The sequence below is a fragment of the Lontra canadensis genome, unplaced genomic scaffold (genome assembly GCF_010015895.1).
Source record: "Lontra canadensis isolate GAN:19392208 unplaced genomic scaffold, GSC_riverotter_1.0 scaffold32, whole genome shotgun sequence".
Taxonomy (NCBI): Eukaryota; Metazoa; Chordata; class Mammalia; order Carnivora; family Mustelidae; genus Lontra; species Lontra canadensis.
Genome location: NW_022631026.1, coordinates 7,439,390 through 7,459,245, shown reverse-complemented (window position 1 = coordinate 7,459,245; position 19,856 = coordinate 7,439,390). Strand labels below are relative to the sequence as shown.

The window sequence follows — 19,856 nt, the reverse complement described above, 5'->3', positions numbered from 1 at the left end:
TCCTAGATGTACTGAGGGCTAAAAAAAAAAGTTACCCCCCCCACCCCCAAACAAAGAGAACAAGGGGTGGGGAGTGGAGACGCAAGGGACGAGTGACGGGTGGAAAAGGGGGTCGCTAGAGGCCAGGGAGGGAAAGAGATAATAAAGACCCTTAAGATAACAAGGACCAAACGCCAGACTCTACGGGAGGGACAGGAAGCGCTGGAAACCCAGTTCGAGGTGCGGAGCACCAGGGGGCCACAGAGAAAGGAGATGTTGGTTTGCCCCGCCCCCAGCAAGTCCCTCCTTCCGCCGCTCGCTCCGCCCCCAATAAAAAAATCAAACCGGGAACCTCTACCCGGCCGCCTCCCATTGGCTATGCGAATGAGCGAAGCCCGCGAGGACCAATGAGTCGCGGCCACGGCTTGGCGAGCGCCTTCCGGCCCGTCCCCGCCGCGCCGCCCGGCGCCTGCCTCACAGGCCGAGGGCGGGACGTGGGGCGGCGGGGGCGCGGCGCGCGGAGCTCCGGCGACGGCGGGACTACACGGCGGCAGGGGCGCTCGGCATGGCTCGCCTGGTGCTGGGTAGGCGCCGGCTTCCTGGTGTCGGGAGGCCGCCTGGGAGGTCCCGGCGGGGCGGGCGTGCGGCCTCAGCCGGAGCTGGGGTGGGGGATGGCGGGCCCGGCCGGCGCGAGGGTGCGGGGCCCTGCCGGACTCGGGGCGCGTGCGGAGGGGAGGCAAGTCGGCTGGGCTCCCGAGCCCACCCAGGGGAGCGTGGCACGGCGGGGACGGGGAGCCCCGGGGCTGGGCGCGAACCCGGGGGCGGCGGGCCGGGCGGGAGCCGAGGCCGGGAGCTGCTTGGGAGCCGCGCGGAGCACCTTAATCCCTGGCGGAGGTTCCGGCCGGGGGCGACCTGAGAGGGTCAGGGTCAGGGCTCCCTTGATCTGGGCCGGCTGTCCTCACGCCGGCCTGCGTGCGGCTCGGCCGCGGGGTCACCACCTGTTCTGTGGAATTCCCGCTGATGAGAAGCGAAATATCAAAACCCAGCCCTGGGATCAGACCGAAGCGCTGCCTGCGAAAGGGAACGGGGCCTTCCAGAAGCCCTTTAAACGTGGTGGAACTTTCAAAAACTCGGTGGAACGCGGACTTCCATGAATTCTGTAAATGCCCGTTTTAGAAACGACGGCGAGGGAGGTTGAGGATGATCCCGTCCCTTTTCTGGCGCCCCTTGGTCCCAACCCAGCCAGCCGCTCTTGCTGGCGTTACCGGGACGCTCTGGGTGCAGACCAGAGCCCCAGCCCGCCCCCCGCTTTTGCTAGCTGTGTGACCCGGAGCGGGCCGCGTGGCCACTCTGGGCTAGTGCTGCCACTTTGGGCCGTTGTCAGGATGAATGAGTTCATACAGGTCTCAGGAGGGTCAGCGAGATATAAATATTTGCCGTAGGACTGCGGAGAGAACACAGAGGAGGGGCTTCCCAGTCTCTGTGTAGTTGCTCTAGGGTGAGTTCAGAGTCCGCTCCGAAAGAGTCTGTGATCCTGTCAATTACCTCATGATTCGAATAATTGTAGTCAACCTTTTGGGGAGCCCTGTTGGTTTCTAGATGACCGCTTTGAGATCGTGTACTCTTGCTAGCAGGTGTAGGGCAGAGATGTTGCTGATGTGGGTTTATAACATCCTTAACTACTGTGGAGGAATAATGGGGAGCCACAGATGGCAAAACCATCTGCTCACATAGATTCTAGACGCTTGGATATGCCAGTTTCCCATTGGTGCTCATTACCAGTGAGTGGAAATGCCATGCGAATTTCAGAAACAGAACGTTTATTAGTGGAGATTGACCTACTTTATCATCTTAAGGGGTCTGGGGTTTTTTGTTTGTTTTCTTGAGGGTTTTCATAGGGGATAGTTACTCGCTTCTTTCTGCTGTTGGAATTTATGCATCTTTTGAACTTTTTTTTTTTTTTCTGAGTATTTCATTTCTTTCTAACCCTACTAGGTTATACTGCCTTTTAAGGAATTTAGATTTCAAATCTCTGTTATCAAGACATTTCCACTGGAGAGCCATTTAAAAGAAAGGGGAGTCTCTTGTGAGAATCAGGCAAAATTTAAAGACAAATAAAAACTCCAGCAGCATTACTAGAGAAAAAAAAGAAAAAAAAGCCCAAGTCCGTGTTACACTGATGTCATGACCATTTTTGTATGGAAAGGAAGCACATTCCTGAGGTAAAAATCATGGCCCATCCCTTAGGTGACTCCAGCCTGCTGTCCCTGATTGATGGGAGAAGGGGGAAAAACCAATTCTCCTGCCACAATCTACCTAATGACCCTCCTTGGGATTATACGAATGCAGTATCCAGTCCTTTGGTTAAAAATCTGGATTGCATAACCATCTCTTTCTAATGAGATGTCCTTAGGCAGGTTACCCTTTCTGTGGCTCCGTTCCCTGGTCTAAAAATGGGCATGATGATACATACCACATAGATTTCTCAAAATGAGTTAATGTATCTTAGTTGTTTAGACAGTTCTGATGTGTAATGTCATTTAAGCATTATTCATAGTTAACATGTCAGTTTCTGGAGAGTAGTTGGACAGATACATACATCAAAATATTAGCTATTCCCCCATCCCTCCTGTAAGATTATCTCTTAAGGAAATATTTATATTTATTTGGGGGAGAAGGCAAGTATAAGAATTTTCAGCATTCGTCTGTTAATTGTGACAAGTTGGAAATAAATTCTGTGGGGGTGGACTGGCAGCGTGATAGAGCCAGTAAGAATGGCTATGTAGGGGGCGAAGGTGATCCGTAATTACATAGGAAATGTCTTTAACTTATTTTGAGTGAAAAAAATTACGGAAAAGAATGTGTAGTAAGATCACATGCATATAAATAAAGGTTTTAGACCTCTGAATTACATGGAGATGTCAGTAAGAATAGTCACCAAAGTATCGCCCATCCTAGCAGAACAGTTGATGGGTTTTCTTTTGCATTTTCAAAAATTCCACAGTGAGCTCACTGTAATGAACAAGTGTCAGTTCGTGTTGATTTTACAAAAAATGATAAACTTTAGAAAGTAGAACTCCATGGAGGATTTTCCAGGACCAGTCTTAAGTTCTAAGCTTTTTTAGAATTAAGATTCTCTCTGCTTAGGTTCTTAATTTACTTGCTTTGTTAAATACATCAAACTCCTCTTAACCTTTCCTGCAGCAACAGAAAGATTAGTGAGCAATGCAGTCCATTAGAGATAATAATGCAAACTTTATATCTGATTTTAACTACTCTAGTAAGTAGCCTCGTTTAAAAAGGTAAAAGGAAACAGGTGAAATTAATTTTAATATATATTTCCTCAGTGTATATAAAATATCATTTTAGCATGTTATATCAAAAATACTAAGAAGATGCTTTTTTCCCCCTACCCAGTCTTCAAAATTTAGTGGGTTTTTTATACCATCAGTGCCTATTGGGGCAGCCACATGTGGCCGGTGGCTGCTGTATTGGACAGCAGCAGTTACCAAGAGAGCCCCACTTTGGATGGCCTGATCTCCATCCACATGCCTTTCCCACCTCGGGAAGTGGGAAAGGAGGTCATCCTGTACCAGGCTACCCCCATCACTGGCTCTGGTGCCCTCCCTTCCTGATTCCAGGCATTTTGTTTCATGATTCCTCCACTTTTTCTTAGTCTCTCTCACTCCCCATATTTTTTCCCTTCATGCTCAGATCACTCGTCTTTGAAAAGAAACCTTCCTTCCACCCCACATTTGCTTGCCTTCTTGTGCTCTTCATAGTAAGTCTTGTTTTAAAGACTTAACCTGTTGTTCCCATCAACTTGTTCCCTCCTTCGCTCCAGTCTTCTGCAGATTGGCGGCTGCGTATTTTCACTACTCCACCACAGCTGTCCTGTGGCGGAGGACAAGTCCCGCAGTTAGTTTTCAGTCTCCTACTTGACCTCCCAGTAGCGTGTCTTACTGTTGCCCATTTCAGCTTTCCCTGGGTTTGGGTGATACCACTCTCCCACATTGCAGCCAGAAAACTCTCTAGAAAACAAATCTGGTCATACCCACCCTGCATGATAACCTTTTATGTCACCCGTAGTAAAGTACACAGTTGCAATTTTTTTTTTTTTTTTTTAAAGTAGTCTCCAGGGGCACCTGGGTGGCTCAGTCAGTTAAGGGTCTGCCTTCGGCTCAGGTCGTGATCCCAGGGCCCTGGGATCGAGTCCCACATCAGGCTCCTTGCTGAGCGGGAAGCCTGCTTCTCCTCCACTTGCCACTCCTCCCTGCTTCTGTGCGCGCGTGCTCGCTCGCTCTCTCTCTCTGTGTCAAATAAATAAATAAAGTCTTAATAAATAAATAAATAAATAAATAAAGTAGTCTCCATGCCATGTGGGGCTTGAACTCACATCCCTGACATTGAGAGTGGAATGCTTTGCTCTGCTGACTGAGCCAGGGATGCGGTATTCTTGAACAGTATAATTACATTGTTCCTTCATGCCCACGACCTAGTGAACCATTTTAACCTAAGCAGTAAGAAGATAACAGTGGTTTAAATGGGAAGAACTTGGAAATAGAAGTCAGAGGCCACAGATGGGCCACCGGATGTGCCTTTGTTTCCTTATTTATCAAAGAGGGATTATCCCTGCTTTTTAGTTAGTGATGCTGTGAAAAACCCAGTGACCTACTGTATTTGAGAGTGATTTGAAAATTTAAAGTGCTGTGTAAGTAGAAGATGGAAGATTTAGCAGCAGAGCAGTTAGCACTGGTGTACACGCCTTCCCGGAGAAACTCACCATAGGGTTATTCAGCAAAGCTCCGTTCGAAGTCTTCCAAATTCTGTCCACAAGTCTTAGGAAAATGTGACTAAGATGGTGCATGCCCATGCTGCCTTAGAGGACAGGTCAGTTTCACAGTTTGTTACATCAGTAGATTAAAAGAAAGAAATTATATGATCATCTTCATAGATGCTAAGAAAAGGTAACAGGAATTTCTCTAATATCATCAAGTTTATTTTTCAGCCCAAAGCCAGCAAATGAGAAAATATTAAAGTCAAGAATAGTCCATGATTAAGCATATTGTATTAGATGCAATGCAATTGGAAAACAAGGAAGTCCTATATATATTTAAAAGGAGGAGGCGGAACTGGATAGTACTACCAATTCAGAACTTTGAGTTCTTAAGATATTCGTAAGTCAGTTCAGAACTTGTTTTCCTATATAATTGTTAAAAATTACATTTCAAGTCCTAGAGTAGCCAGCAAAAATGCACGTGGTCTGCAGTGTGGCTAAACTGTGCTGTTAATAATGCAGGTCTCCATGCTCGCTTTATAACATGGACGAGAAAATTCTTTGTAAGCTCATCTGACAACATTGTAAGTGCCTACAGATTGCCATGAAAAATGTTAGCAGAAGTAAAAGTACTTACAAAAGAAGTTACTGCCCTTGATGAGTCCCAGTTTAGTGGAGGAAGCAAGTGATTTTTCCTTCGGAAGAAAGTAGTAAAGGTAGCGTGCTAATATCACAACTGCGTGTCTCAAGAAATAAATGCTGTGCGCACTGCCCAGGCTCACAGGGTGGCCTCCCAACTTCTCAGTGTCCTCGCCCATGAAATCGCTGTAGTCGTATTACCTCCCAGGGTGATTGTAAAGAATGAAGATGTTCATGTATAATCACAAAGTAAGAAATGTTTTGTCAGTTGCAGCTCGAGAGGTGAAAGTGTGGCCTCTGTGTCTTTGTTGTGTCCTGCTCCAGGGGGAGCAAGATCCCAGGGGTTGCAAGGGCAGCCAGCAGGGGGCGGGGCTGGGGGTCGGAAGAGCCCTGCCCTGGGAGGACCTTGGGCTATGGACTCCCATTACTGAGTTTGCTGCCAGAGCATGTCACTCATGTTTGCTTTGTGCCGCCACAGGTCTGATGAGCTGCAGCTTCTTCCTGACAGCGACTGGCCTCTACTCCTCCAGCGACGATGTGATCGAGCTGACTCCATCAAATTTCAACCGAGAAGTCATTCAGAGTGATAGCCTGTGGCTTGTAGAATTCTATGCTCCCTGGTACGTGGAAAGCCGTCGTGGGTTATGTATGGTACTTCATAAAGTTAGAGAAAATATTATTTGAAAGTGTGATTTTATTCGGTCATCTAGTTTATCTAGCTTACTGCTTGTCTAAAAGAAGTAGGGAAGTGGGAGACTGACCAGAGTGGTGTGAATTAAAGGCCGTGGAGGTTGAGTCCACTGAAAAAATAACGGTTGAAGCAGCTAAGTGTTGCAAAAAAGAAGAAAGAAAATCCCTCATCTGATTTTAAGAAAGTATTTGTCAATGATGAGGCAAGTGGGATCTTAATGGAAGGGAAACGCGTTTAGCTGAAAAATACTGGGCACAGGAAAGAGAAGAACTAGTGATTGATTCCATTCTGTTTCTTGAAGAGAGTTGCTTCCAGAAATAGGTCATTAAAAACTGGTTTAATTTTAGGGACGCCTGGATGGCTCAGTTGGTTAAGCAGCTGCCTTCAGTTCAGGTCATGATCCCAGCATCCTGGGATCGAGTCCCACATCGGGCCCCTTGCTCGGCAGGGAGCCTGCTTCTCCCTCTGACTCTGCCTGCCTCTCTGTCTGCCTGTGCTCACTCGCTCGCTCACTCTCTCTGACAAATTAAAAAAAAAAAAAAACTGGTTTAATTTTAAAACTATTTTCTTGCCTTACATGCATTGCTGGCGACGGGGACCCTTATGGGGTAAAGATGCAGTTATTGTTGAAATTAATGGTGCATGATTATACATAGTCGAAATACAGTATTGCACTAATTATTTATGTAGTTCAGTCTATCATGCAAACAAAACAAAACCCAACAAATAGGCGAGTGTAGAGACAAATGAATGGAAACTGCAAAATGTGCTCAAGGCTGTTAACTTCTGTAATCTAGCAGACCGTGAGTACCCTTAGGGGACCTGGGTCCCAGCCAGCTGTGTCTTGCAGATGACCTCAGGAAGTCCTTTTAGATGTGAGCTGCGCCCCCTCTGCTTACATCGGGGTAGTCAGTGAAAAATTTTTTTTTTTTTTTAAGATTTTATTTATTTATTTGACAGATCACAAGTAGGCAGAGAGAGGAAAGGAAGCAGGCTGAGCAGAGAGCCCGATGCGGGGCTCAATCCCAGGACACTGGGATCATGACCTGAGCCAAAGGCAGAGACTTTAACCCACTGAGCCACCCAGGCGCCCCAGTCAGTGAAATTCTTACAGATTCTTCTTACTTCCTTGAGTGGGTGCATTTGAGGATATACCTGATGGAAGATTTTCCTTTATTGCTTTAATTTCTTACTTTGCAAGACCATGAAACTGACTTTTGGAAACTCATTACCAGTTCTCATGGACTATTTCAGTTAATGTCCAGTGTAGCAAATTAAGGTAAAACCCTCTACTTTTATGTTGCCACATTGTGAATACTATTCATCTGAGTGCCTTTATTATTTTTTTTAAAAGCTCTCTTTTTTTGTTAAATCCAAATGCGCATTCTGTATGGGTTAATTCATTCGTATTAGTAAACATACAGATAGTAATTGTACAAACTGTTCTGTTGTTGAATGCTTTTGTATGCAGTTTTTACATGTTAGATTTTTTTTCTTTTATCATTTATGGCATGAGTAACTGACATTGTTTTGGGGAGCTACTATATAAAGATAATATACCTCATTCCAAAACTAAACCAAAGAGCATCATTGAGAAGGCCGAATCTGGACCCTGTAGTTAACGGTTACGGTTAGTAGCAGTTTTGCTTCCTAATGTTCTGGGGAGCAGGAGGTCTCATTAGAGCAGGTATTTTTCCCCTCTTCCTGTGTTCGGACTTGGCAGCTTGGTGAAGGCTTTGAATTCCTTCCAGAATAAAGATTTTCCTCTTTTGCGTGTAAAATAAAGCATATAGGACTTGTAGGGAACCTAAAATATCTAAATAACATCAAAATATTAAAATAAATCTTGATGTGGTTATGTGGTGCTCGTTCACTGGGACAGTAAATACCAAGATCTCGCAGCAGCTCTGACGTGTAGACACCATCGTCCCGAAGTAGTGATGAGCATAGGCAAGGCTAGGGGAGAAGTGTAGCGCTGTGATAGTGGTCTAAGAGTAGGCGTGTTGTAATGTCCATCGTTGAAGGAAAGCCTTCATTTCCATTACAAGTTAGCAAAACAGAGGTGTTCCCCGCCATCAGAAGTTCCGGAAGCTCCTGCATTTTTGTCCACCAACACCTTCAGGGTCTGTGGACCACAAGTGAGGAACCCTTGGGTTAGAGATATGCTCTGTTTCGATTTATGTGGCATTTTGATCTGTCTTTACTGTGCTTCATATCAAAATTGAAGGTAATATACGCTCTTGACAACCTCTGATTTGAGTCCTTTCATAGTATTCGCTGAAATTAAAGAGGCACAAAGTCCTATAAAATTTTGACTCCTGGACTTCTAAGCAGGAGCACGTGGACAGCAGGATATTAGATAGAAGTATGTAGAAGCAGCATTCCAGGACATTTCCCAGAAGATCCTGACTTTTATTTATTTATTTATTTAAATATTTTATTTATTTATTTGACAGAAGGACAGCGAAAGAGGGAATACAAGCCAGGGAAGCAGGGGAGGGAAAAGCAGGCTTTCTGCCGAGCAGGAGGCCTGACGTAGGGCTGGATCCCAGGATCCCTGGATCACGACCTGAGGCCAAAGGCAGATGCTTAATGACCGAGCCATGCAGGTGCCCCAAGGTCCTGACTTCTAAAATATTGGATTAAGCTTAGGCCCCTGTGGAACGGGATAGTACATAGTGATTAAGAACGTGGGACCTGGAGTCAGAGACCTATCCAGCAGGTCTTTCACCGGTCCGCTGTGTGATAGTGGACAGGTCTGTCGCCTCATCCGGAAGATGAAGATAACAAGGCCTGTCTTCAGTGTCGTGCCGATGAAATGTAGTTCTGTGCGAGGGGCTCCTCATGGTCCTGGCACATTGTATTTGCTCATTTGGTCTTTAGAAACCTAGATAGGAGACTTGACTTTGTTTTTTCAAAAAACAAAAAATAATCACCTATGCGTAAACTGGTTATGGTATCTTCATACAATGGATGTTACTCAGCTGTGAAAATGAACAATACAGTGTCTGCAAGTTCAATAAAGGGTATAAACACAACAGTGTATATATAACTTTTTAAAAGCATTCATCTGTATATGTTATGTTTCACAGTTATTTATTTCAGATATTGTTCCCTACAAGATTAAAGTTTTTTTCTTGTGTTCTCGTCTCTTGTCTCTCTCTTGCTCTCTCTTGCCCTTTTAACCCCACCTTGTGGTATCGAGGACTTTTCAGCTTGCGAGGCTTATAAATTTGGGATTACATGTACATTTTTAGCTCCGCATGCTGCTGTGGGAGCCAAAGAGCATTGAGATTTAGGCTCTAATACTGATGGCCTCATCTATAAAATGAAGAGGTTGGATTAGATCAGGGAATATCAAACCTTAATGGGCTTAAGGATCACCAGCTTATCTTACTAAAATGTGGGTTCCTGAACCCCTTCTCTAGGCATTCTGATTTTATGGCGCCCAAGAATCTGCATTTCGCCTGGCCTTACAGAACTCAGACCACACACTGAGGTACACTTGACCAGATAAATGCTAAAGTTCCTACCCAGGGATAGAGTTACAGGGGACAGTTTAAACTCTTTAAATATAATTTAATTAAACAGTAATTTGAAAACTTTTTAAGTTAATATATAAAAAAAGATTATTGTAAAGCCACTTAAAAATGGCTAGTTCCTTCTCGTCACCGATCAGGTTTTATTAGTACATGTACTCCCGGCAAGCACCCGCCCCTGTGCAAGCCACTCAGTAGACTGCTGGTGGAGTATTTTTTTTTTTTTTTAAGATTTATTTATTTATTTGACAGCAAGCACAAGCAGGGGGAATGGCTGGCAGAGGGAGAGAGAGAAGCAGGCCCCCGCTGAGGAGGGAGCCTGATGCAGCACTCGATCCCAGGACACCGAGATCACGACCTGAGCCGAAGGCAGATAGACACTCAATGGACGGAGCCACCCAGATGCCCTGGTGGAGTATGTTTGAATTGGGGATTAAAGACATTAATTGTTGCCTTGTTTTTTCATCTTCTAAAAGGTGTGGCCACTGCCAGAGGTTGACACCAGAATGGAAGAAAGCAGCAACTGCATTAAAAGTAAGTTTCTGAGACATCCACGTTCCCCTGTGAATGTGTAAATCAATATGCAGCTGGGCTTGATGTAGGATGGGAAGTTCATTTGCATATTGAAGCTCAGAGCCTTTGTTCTTGTGCCAGAATCATGTAGGGAGCAAAGGCATAGCATTTAATTTTTATGTTGTCTATTTTTGTTAACTCGGTCTTCCAGATGAGTGACATGATGATTCTTCATCATGGTGATTCTGGGAGCTGCCGTGTTCCCTCCAGGGCTGGCTTCTGTCTCACCCATCATTCCATGCAGGAAGGATTGTCCAGGCTAGAGCCCTCATTAATTCTGTTTGTCAACCTAACCCTGCCCTTTACCATCTTGTCCCCGAGTCTACAAGAATCGAATGGTGGGTTTCGTGGAATCTGCTCCAGTTGAGAGAAAAGTAGCTAATGCTTTTCTGTTTTCACAGGATGTTGTAAAAGTTGGCGCAGTTGACGCAGATAAGCATCAGTCTCTCGGAGGCCAGTACGGCGTTCAGGGCTTTCCTACCATTAAGATTTTTGGCTCCAACAAAAACAGACCAGAAGATTATCAGGGTAAGGACTTTTCCTAACGATTCCATTCCCCTGGTTGGAATTCTAATTTGAGCAGGTAGGTCAAAATTAGGAGCAAGGGCACATTTGTTTTTGTAAATAAAGTATTTCAAAACACAGTCACACCTGTTAACATATTGTCTGTAGTTGCTTTCACGATCAGATGTCGGCAGCCAGTAGCTACGGCTGACAGGAAGGCCTGCCCAGCTGAAAATAAGTGCTGTTTGGCCCTTCACAAAGAGTTCGCCAGCTCTTGGTCTAGAGTGAGAAACCCGTCTCTTGCTAGTACCTTTCTTAATTTGGTATATTTCCAGGTAGATTGGAGGAAGGGGTGCTGGTTCAGAGGGTGGAGGCCTCTGGAGATAGAGAAGGAACAGAAGGCTGTGGTCTGTGCACAGCGTGTTGGCCAGGGCCGCGGAACGACACACTTGGAACGTGTTCTGAGTGTTGCTGTACTGTATTTGCTTTCTGATGTCAGGGCTGAAAGTCTTCTCAAACGTTTGATGAGAAACTATTTTTTTAAAAAAATGAAATTTTCCAGAGATGTTTTTAGAGTTTTGCCTTTAAACTGTGAAGATAACCTCACGGCCTATATCACCTGCGCACTTCCGAGTCCATTACGAGCCCCCTGACTTTTTCTTGAGTAATATAGTTTCTTGTTTGTTTGTTTTTTGGGGTTTTTTTTTGTTATCTTTTTAAAGATTTTATTTATTTATTTGACAGACAGATCACAAGTAGGCAGAGAGTCAGGCAGAGAGAGAGGGGGAAGCAGGCTCCCTGCCGAGCAGAGACCCTGATGCAGGGCTCTATCCCAGGACCCTGGGATCATGACCTGAGCTGAAGGCAGAGGCTTAATCCATTGAGCCACCCAGGCTCCCTGAGTAATACAGTTTTTGATGAAATTTCTAAGGGCTGTTGTCATTATTGAGTTTGTTACAGGGTTTGTTACTTCTTGGATTAGGAGTAAATTCAGCTAGAGAACCTAAAAAAAAGCCCAAGATAACTGTGATAAGCAGGGTAGAACAAAGAGGCCTAGACTGCTTTCCTGTTACGTGGCTTCACATATTTCATATCCTACTTTGTCCACATTTTTTTTCTCTCCGTTATCATAGAACTAGTTTCTTCTATGTTTCTCAGTTGGTAATTTGTTCTCTGCTGTCGCAACTAGATAATAAGTTTCTTACTCATCTGTGTCCATGTTGCACATTATGTAAACATTTGTGAGTTACTCTCCTTTGCAGATGATAGGTGAACAGGAAGGTGTTCTTATTCACACTAGTAACCTAAAACTGAAGAAGGGGATTTGGTTTTCCCAGTGAAAAGTCTAGTACAAAAGGCATTATAGGGAGAACTTGGCCCTGTGTTAAATACATGTACGTACTGTTGGGTGTGTTCAAACATCCGATGAAGCTGACAGATTGACGTAGTGTCCTCCAGGCACACAGCTCACCGCCACCTGTCCGTCTCATTGTCCTGTGTCTTCCTGTAGGTGGCAGAACTGGTGAAGCCATCGTAGATGCTGCTCTCGGTGCTCTCCGCCAGCTCGTCAAGGATCGCCTTGGGGGAAGGGGTGGCGGATATAGTTCTGGAAAGCAAGTAAGGCTGTATAATGTTAATTTTTGATGTGTGTAATGATTCTGATGCCAGAATAGGGATTCCTTGTAGAGGATAGGTATTTTTGTTGTTGTTGTTCTGTTTTTTTAAGTCACTACTACTATTGTAGGTAGTAGAACTTTCAGTTAAAAACAGGTTAGATCAGCTTATGCCAGAGGGAGTCAACCAACCATCCTGTTCGTTTGACCTCCTCAGAGGCAGTCCCAGGGTGGCTTGCCACAACTGTAGGCCAAGAACCGGGCCACAGATGGGCTTCTGCGTCCCCGTGCTAAAATGGAAGAGCTTGAGCTGTAGACAGAGAAAGAGCTCCAGGCCAGGGGAGCCAGGCTCTGGGATCCTATGGCCTTAGTAGTTCTGAAGTAGAGAGAGAGAGACCAGATGGGCTCTGGGCAAAGAGGGGTGAAATTTGATCTCTTGGCCTGCGTCTGGCAATCAGCCTGAAATCCTGGAAAACTCGTATAAATGGACAGGGAAGAAGACAAAGAAGTTCTTGTTCCATGGATTGGTATTTTAGATGTCCATGTAGGAGATGGGATGTTTAACCATGATGTATGAGATGTTTAACCATGATGTACTTACGTTCTCGTGAAGAGGCCTTAAATTCTTACAGATAGAGATAAAACGGCCCTTGACTCTTAAAGAGACCAGTAAAACTAGCTCCTTACACAGATGAAGAAGTTACCCAGAGATTCCAAGCTCTTGTCTTTTATTTCAAACTCCCAACATTTAATGGGCATAGTTGTCTCCCTACGTCCATGGCTTTTGGCCCAAGCACCAGTAAGCAGTAAACAGAACTGACTGCTTCTGAGCCTTGGTACTCAAGAAAGTTCTTTGGAGGCACCTGGCTGGTTCAGTCGGAGGAGCGGGTAACTCTTGATCTCGGGGTTGTGAGTTTGAGCCCCACATTGGGTATAAAGAGGACTTAAATAAATAAAACTTTAAAAAAAGAAAATTGTTCGAAAAAGGGGATTAAATGTTCTATTTAGCTTTCTTGAATGATGGGGATTCTATCTATGGAAAGGTAGCAACTGTGGTACGTTTAACATCCTGGGATGAAGGAGCAGCTGTGCCCGGTCTGAATTAGTGTAGTGTTACTGGGCGGTTCTTTGAGCAGTGCGGGGTTTCCCTTAACAAAACAGCAAGGATAGAACTCAGGTGCGTGCGATAGCTTAGACTGTAGGTGCTGGTAATTGACAGTAAACACTGCTTAACACGCGAAAATATTATTAAGGAATGCCCCCAAACTGAGTAAGTTTTCACTTGAAAGAAAAGCTCCAAACCTCGTTAAGATGTGGGTGAGACTGTTGAATCTGTTTGGAACAGGAATAATGTGCTTTCTGGCCATGCCTAGTTTAATGTTCAGTGTCACCTGTGACAGGGTAGGAGTGAAAGTTCAAGCAAGAAGGATGTGATTGAGCTGACGGACGACAGCTTCGATAAGAACGTCCTTGATAGTGACGATGTTTGGATGGTTGAATTCTATGCTCCTTGGTGTGGACACTGCAAAAAGTAAGCGCTTTCTACCGAGTTCTGTGAGTCACGGTGCTTTCAGTACGGTCACCTCGATTTCTTTGAGGAAGCCGGCCCAGACCTAGGTAATCCCCAGGATCTCCAGGAAAACTCTGGACTCTAGGTGATGGTTACACGTTGGCATTAGGGCCGAGAGAATCTTCTGTCATGTTTTCAGAGATGAACAGGGAGCCAACGTCCTGATTTGGGGAGGGCAGTGACAAAAGGCCCAGGAGGGAAACGTGGAAGGGTGGTGTCGCTTTATGCCACACACGCGCACAACATGTGTCCAAGTGTGCTTTCACGGGCCTGGGCAGTCATGCACACCTCAGCTAAAGTATCTGTGCCAAGAGTTAAAATGCTTTAAGGTGCAAATATTTTTCTGTAGCCTCGAGCCAGAATGGGCTGCTGCCGCTACGGAGGTCAAAGAGCAAACGAAGGGAAAAGTGAAGCTGGCCGCTGTGGACGCCACCGCGAACCAGTTCCTCGCCAGCCGATACGGGGTGAGTGTGTCTGCAAGGCTCGCTTCTCTCAGAAATACACCGTGTTTTCAGCTCTTACTCAGCCAGCGCTCCGAGCCTCCCGGTGTGGTAGCAGGGCAGCTGTTTGGCCGTTTGTAATGAAACTAAATGACTTGATTGTTAAAACTATTAAATCTAAAACTCAAGACCATCTTTTTTTTTAAATCCAATATCTCACTGTTTCTGCTGTGTGCTTAGTGGGAATATTCAACTTGCCCAGGCTTTTACAAGTCGCTAGCGTTGCTTTCAAAGTCGGTCCATTTGTTCTAGAACAGATGTGTTGTATGAAGTATACAGGCGAGTTTTGAATGAGCCTTGGCTAAGCCCGGTGGGCAGACTATTGAAACCACCTGATTAACAGACCTTTGTGTCTCATCCCTGATCACTGATGTAGGCTGGGACATTGTTTTGTTAAATGACCTAGAAGGTAGTTTTAGAACCCATAGAGATTATTTTTATTTCTTACTAAATGTTAATTTGATTGTCTTGTCTTTTCTTTTTCATAGATTAGGGGATTTCCTACAATCAAGATATTTCAGAAGGGAGAGTCTCCTGTGGATTATGATGGGGGACGAACACGATCTGACATTGTCTCCCGGGCCCTGGATTTGTTTTCTGAGAACGCACCGCCTCCTGAGCTGCTTGAGGTAAACCACTTCCATTACTCGAGATAGGAAGCACTTGTCCAGTCTGATGGCGGGGGCTCTGCCTCAGTGATGACACTCATTTTGCCTTTTCAGATGAGCTCTTTCCCTTCTCTTCTAAAGCGCTCTTTTGGAAGTGTTACTGTATTTCCAAGTGGGGAAGATCTGTCTGATAAATTGTTGCGTTTTCATAACTTTCAATACTTTTAGCACTAAAATAGTTACACCGCAAGGACAGGTGTACCAGGCTGCTTAAAACCAGAACGCATCCAGTCACGCTGTCCTTGTTCTTAAAGTAATAGCTGTTCTGTGCGGCTCAGCACGTAGCGGGCATCGTGCGGGTACGTTTGTTCCTCCCAGTTCCCACACGAATGCTTAGAGGTAGATACGCTTTTAGCTCCGTTTTACATGAGGAAACAGAGGCACAGAGAGCCTCAAGGGCTCGTGCATATATAATACGTATCTGTCTGTCTAGCTAATGAGTGTCGGAGCCAGGCTTTGTCACTCCAGAGACTGTGTGCGTGATGTCCGCTGGCACCCCAGAGGGAGGGCTAAGGGACAGATCACAGGAGCCCGTCACAGAGCAGAGCTGTCGCTGGTGCCTCAGTACTTACGAGGTGGTTGTATTCAGGAGCAGCCACTCGGTCCCGTGAGCTGCTTTGCTCTTTAGTGAATGTGACGGGGCCAAGTCTTTGTCATCACACTGACCTCTGGGTTTTGTGTCAGCGGCCTTCCAACCAGCCCTTGTCTTCTGGGCCCGCAGATCATCAATGAGGATATCGCCAAGAAGACGTGTGAGGAACATCAGCTCTGTGTCGTGGCCGTGCTGCCCCACATTCTGGATACCGGTACGATGAGCAGAGGCTCCCTCGCCGTCTCCGCTCCGTGCTCCCGGCTCTGAGAACGCGTGCTCGGTTGATGAATGTGACGGACTCCTTTCTCTTTCCCTTGAAAAAATTCTATCTGTTTCAATCAGGAGCTGCTGGCAGAAACTCATACTTAGAAGTTCTTCTAAAGTTGGCAGACAAATACAAAAAGAAAATGTGGGGGTAAGTTGTCATTATCTCAGTAGGCTTTGGCTGGAAGAGCTTTGTGCTCCTGAATTTTGGGTTTCCACTGTGTTCTCTGTCAGATGTGTCCTGTTTCTCTCTGGCTTTTTTTTTTTTTTTTTTAATTTACAAGGTAAATAACAATTATCATCTAGAAGGAAAAGCAATCAGGACTCTTCTTTATATAAAGACACTCATCTGTGCCACGGTGTACTCTTTCTCAGAGCAGTCATTTTAAATGGTGGTTGGGGTCCCAGCTAGCAAGCAAAAACCGAGACCCCTAACTGCACTCTAGTACAGCTTTGAGGGCTAGATAAGGCAGAAGTAGAGGGTTGTTTTCTTACCCTTTCCCAAGTGAGGGGGTAGATACAGGCAGATTTTTAAGGCACAGTGTGTCTGCCTCCTGTTTGCTCCTCGTCCTCAATACCTCTCGCCGTCCCGCCTGCCTCCTGCCCATGCTGCCCTGCTCAGGTGCCGAGTTCCCAGGATCATGGTCCTACAGAAAAGCACCTTCCGGTGCCCCTTAGTCTTCACCGCTGTAGCAGTCGAGCATGTTCGTAGGTCTGGAATAATGACATGCCAGTAAATTTTACAAAGAAGTCACACTCTTAGAGAGCATGCGTAATCCTCCCGGTGATTAGTAGGAGTTCAGGTAACACAGACAGAAAATTTACCAGGTTTAGTGGATGATATTTCAGGAGCTGGGAGGAAAATTTTGTAGATTTGAGGGACTTCTGGAGATAAAATTTAGGGCTTCTAAGAGAGGACCTGGAGTTAAGAGCGTGTCTAGAATACATTATTTTGGTAAACTTTTTTATTTCTACATCCCTTTCATTCCATAAAATAGTTGGAGTGTAATCATTTTTTTAATACCTGCCAATTATATTTCAACTAATTTGAAAGGGATCTTTACCCTAAAAACCTGCCTGTCTTTCTAGGTGGCTGTGGACTGAAGCTGGAGCCCAGTCGGAACTTGAAAACGCGTTGGGGATCGGAGGGTTTGGGTACCCTGCCATGGCAGCCATCAATGCACGCAAGATGAAATTTGCTCTTCTAAAAGGGTCTTTCAGCGAGCAAGGCATTAATGAGTTTCTCAGGTAATTTCTTGCTCTCTCGAGTTGTTATTTCGTGGCTTCATTCTGTGGTGGTGTGGGTTCAGAACTGGGTTTGCACAGACCAGGCAGTAGATGGAACTGTTTGGCATCTGGCATTCTGTAGAATTAGATGTTTGAGTTCTAAGTCATCTTCCTGTAAGAGCTGTGCTCTCTTTCCTGTGGAAGGATTCTACAGAGCGACGGCCACCTGCCGTTTTGTGCCGTTGGCATTGAACTCTTCCTGATTCTCAGAAAAGTCTCACATGGGCTGGAAGGAGCCCTTTCTCACCCATCCCCACCCTAGCATGCTCTGTGTCCCTGACCTCGGGTAGGATGGCTTCCGTTTCTGGCCATTAGCTCTAGAAAGTCATTCTGTGGAAATGAGCTTACTTCTGAAGTGACTTCAGCAGTGGGCAAACAGTACCGGGGGTTCCCAAAGCCACAGTTCGGAGCTCTCTGTCTGCCCTGCTCTTCAGCTCATCCTAAAGTTGACTTCATTGCCTTCCAGCCAAATAGAAGGCAGCGGCGCCGCGCCGTTTCGGTGAATGCGTCACCTCATAACTGTGCCTTTCACAACGGTGAACCTCGTCAGCCCAGACCTTGTCTCTCTCCACTCCTGTAGAGCTGGTACTAAGCTCCGGGTAAAGAGCTGATGAACACGTATCTTGTAGGCTTTAAGTATTATGCACCGTATTCTTACACTGAAGTAAACCCCGGAAGAAGACGCAATTAAGAAAATCAGAAAAAGTAGTTTACATTACTGTAGTGTGAGAAATCTGTGTAAATGGACTCGCATAGTTTGGCGCATGTTGTTCTGGGATCAGCTACTTAGAAAAATGTCATCCTTTTTCAGCAGCTGATTCCAGTGTCAAGAACCTTAGGAAATGCATGAGGGCGATAAGTAACTAGATTGAGCCCTTGGACTCACTGACTGGCAATGACCGGTTCTAACCCTAGCTTTGAGTTTATTCGTACTTCTTTTCAACTAGTTTTTCTTTTCTGGTTTTTTGTTGTCCGTTGAGTACAGAGGAGGTGACTAGTCTGGAACTGTCAGGATTACGCCCATGTTCTACAGCACCTGGGATAGCTTTTGTGTACTTAATTTGTATTTAAGCAAAGCCAGTTTTTCTTAATTATTGGTGATAACTGGTTTTACCTGATGCCACGACCTGAGTGATGTCACGCCTGGTCGCATTGCTGTCCTTGCTTGCAAAGATAACCCCATGCAGGAGCAAGAGGTGAGAAATGCCTCTGCAGGAACCTAGTAGGCAAGTAGCCGTTTTAAAAGCATTGAAGTGCTCGCTTCGGCAGCACAGGTAGTGAAAGCGTTGTTCATGCACCTGCACTCGCTTTGGTCCTTTCCCCGCAGGGAGCTCTCCTTCGGGCGGGGCTCTACCGCACCTGTGGGAGGCGGGGCCTTCCCCCCCATCGGCGCCAGAGAGCCTTGGGACGGCAAGGATGGCGAGGTGAGTCCCCGTGCCTCTCTGCTGTTTGTAAGCCAAGTCCTTCCGCCACGAGGAAGCCTTGGCACGGTGTCACACACGTCCTACCCTCAGCAGCCTCTCCGGCTGCATGGCACTGGGTATTCTTGACAGACACTGGGGTTTGCTTCCTGCTTATCACCCCGAAACTGAGCATTTAGCCCGGAATTCACTTACTCTGTGTCTGAGAAACAGCTACAGCTTTGGGAGGAGTGTTGACTCCGGTTCGCTTCTGCCCTTCCTCCTCCGAAGGGCCAGCTAAATGGCTGTTGGTGTTGAGGAGGGAATTTGTTAAATTCATGCTCCACCTCCGTCCTCGGCTTTTCCAGCTGACATAATAGCAGTGTTCACGCAGGAGCTGGGTGAGGGAGGAGCGGGCTCTCCGACCCAGGGCATCCCGGGAGCTCCGAGCCCCTCTCCCCGCCGCCCCCCCGCCAGGCCCTGCAGGGCCTCACGTTGGCTTTGTTTTCCAGCTTCCCGTGGAAGACGACATTGACCTCAGTGACGTGGAGCTGGACGATTTGGAAAGAGATGAGCTGTGAGAGGCTTGGCACAGACTTCAGTTCGCTCTCCTTGGGAGAGTTCCCCAGCAGTGAAGGAACGTTCTTCACAATCAGATGAGTCTACCAGTGGCCTTTTTAACCAAGAAGTAGCACTTGATTGGTCATGTGAAAACACTGCACCAGTGAACTCTGCATCTCAACAGTGAAAAATTCTATGAATTGTAGCCAGTGAATTGGGTTGTGTTCTGTCAAGTAATATTTTGAGGAAAACTGATGGGCTGTTGACCTACTTTTCCCTCCCTCTGACTGCTGCTTGAATGTTCTTGGAGGCTGTTTCTTACATATTAAGTTTTTTTAATGTGATTCTTTCGTTTGAATATTAATGGCTTTTTTCCATTAAAAAATAAAATAATATTTTGGACAATGCCAATAAATGTATGAAATTAGTGTCCACATCATAAAATCAGAGTCCGATGTTTAGCCAGTAAATTAATATAACGAAGGGAAGACCCTGATGTCTTCCCTCCCTATAAACCTGGGACCCAGAGGACACCATCTGGAGCCCAGCCGCAACACTGATTTCTTACGTGTCCTGCGAGGCCAAGTTCCAGCTGCGAGATGTGACCTGTACAGTGAGTTTGTAGAAAGAAGGGTGAAAAGCAGTGAGCGGTCAGCTGAGAACTGCCCTTTGTGCCCAGGATTTTGTCTTCGGCCCGTC

At 45.9% G+C, this 19,856-nt stretch overlaps 1 protein-coding gene across 1 annotated transcript; it reads left to right on the top strand.

Moving 5' to 3' along the window:
• Nucleotides 1–460: 460 nt before the first annotated feature.
• On the top strand, nucleotides 461–19,568 carry PDIA6 (protein disulfide isomerase family A member 6). Its single transcript, XM_032866849.1, has 13 exons — nucleotides 461–563; nucleotides 5,874–6,015; nucleotides 10,102–10,159; nucleotides 10,600–10,726; nucleotides 12,213–12,319; nucleotides 13,716–13,846; nucleotides 14,235–14,349; nucleotides 14,874–15,014; nucleotides 15,775–15,859; nucleotides 15,988–16,060; nucleotides 16,999–17,157; nucleotides 18,524–18,620; nucleotides 19,109–19,568. Exons 1-13 carry the CDS (start codon nucleotides 545–547, stop codon nucleotides 19,175–19,177), a joined length of 1,323 nt encoding a protein of 440 aa, XP_032722740.1. The 5' UTR covers nucleotides 461–544; the 3' UTR covers nucleotides 19,178–19,568.
• The last annotated feature ends 288 nt before the right edge of the window (nucleotides 19,569–19,856 follow it).

Coding starts and splice junctions, on each gene's coding strand:
- PDIA6 (XM_032866849.1), top strand. Junction 10,160..10,599: donor AAGCAGCAACTGCATTAAAA/GTAAGTTTCTGA, acceptor CTGTTTTCACAG/GATGTTGTAAAAGTTGGCGC. Junction 13,847..14,234: donor TGGTGTGGACACTGCAAAAA/GTAAGCGCTTTC, acceptor ATTTTTCTGTAG/CCTCGAGCCAGAATGGGCTG.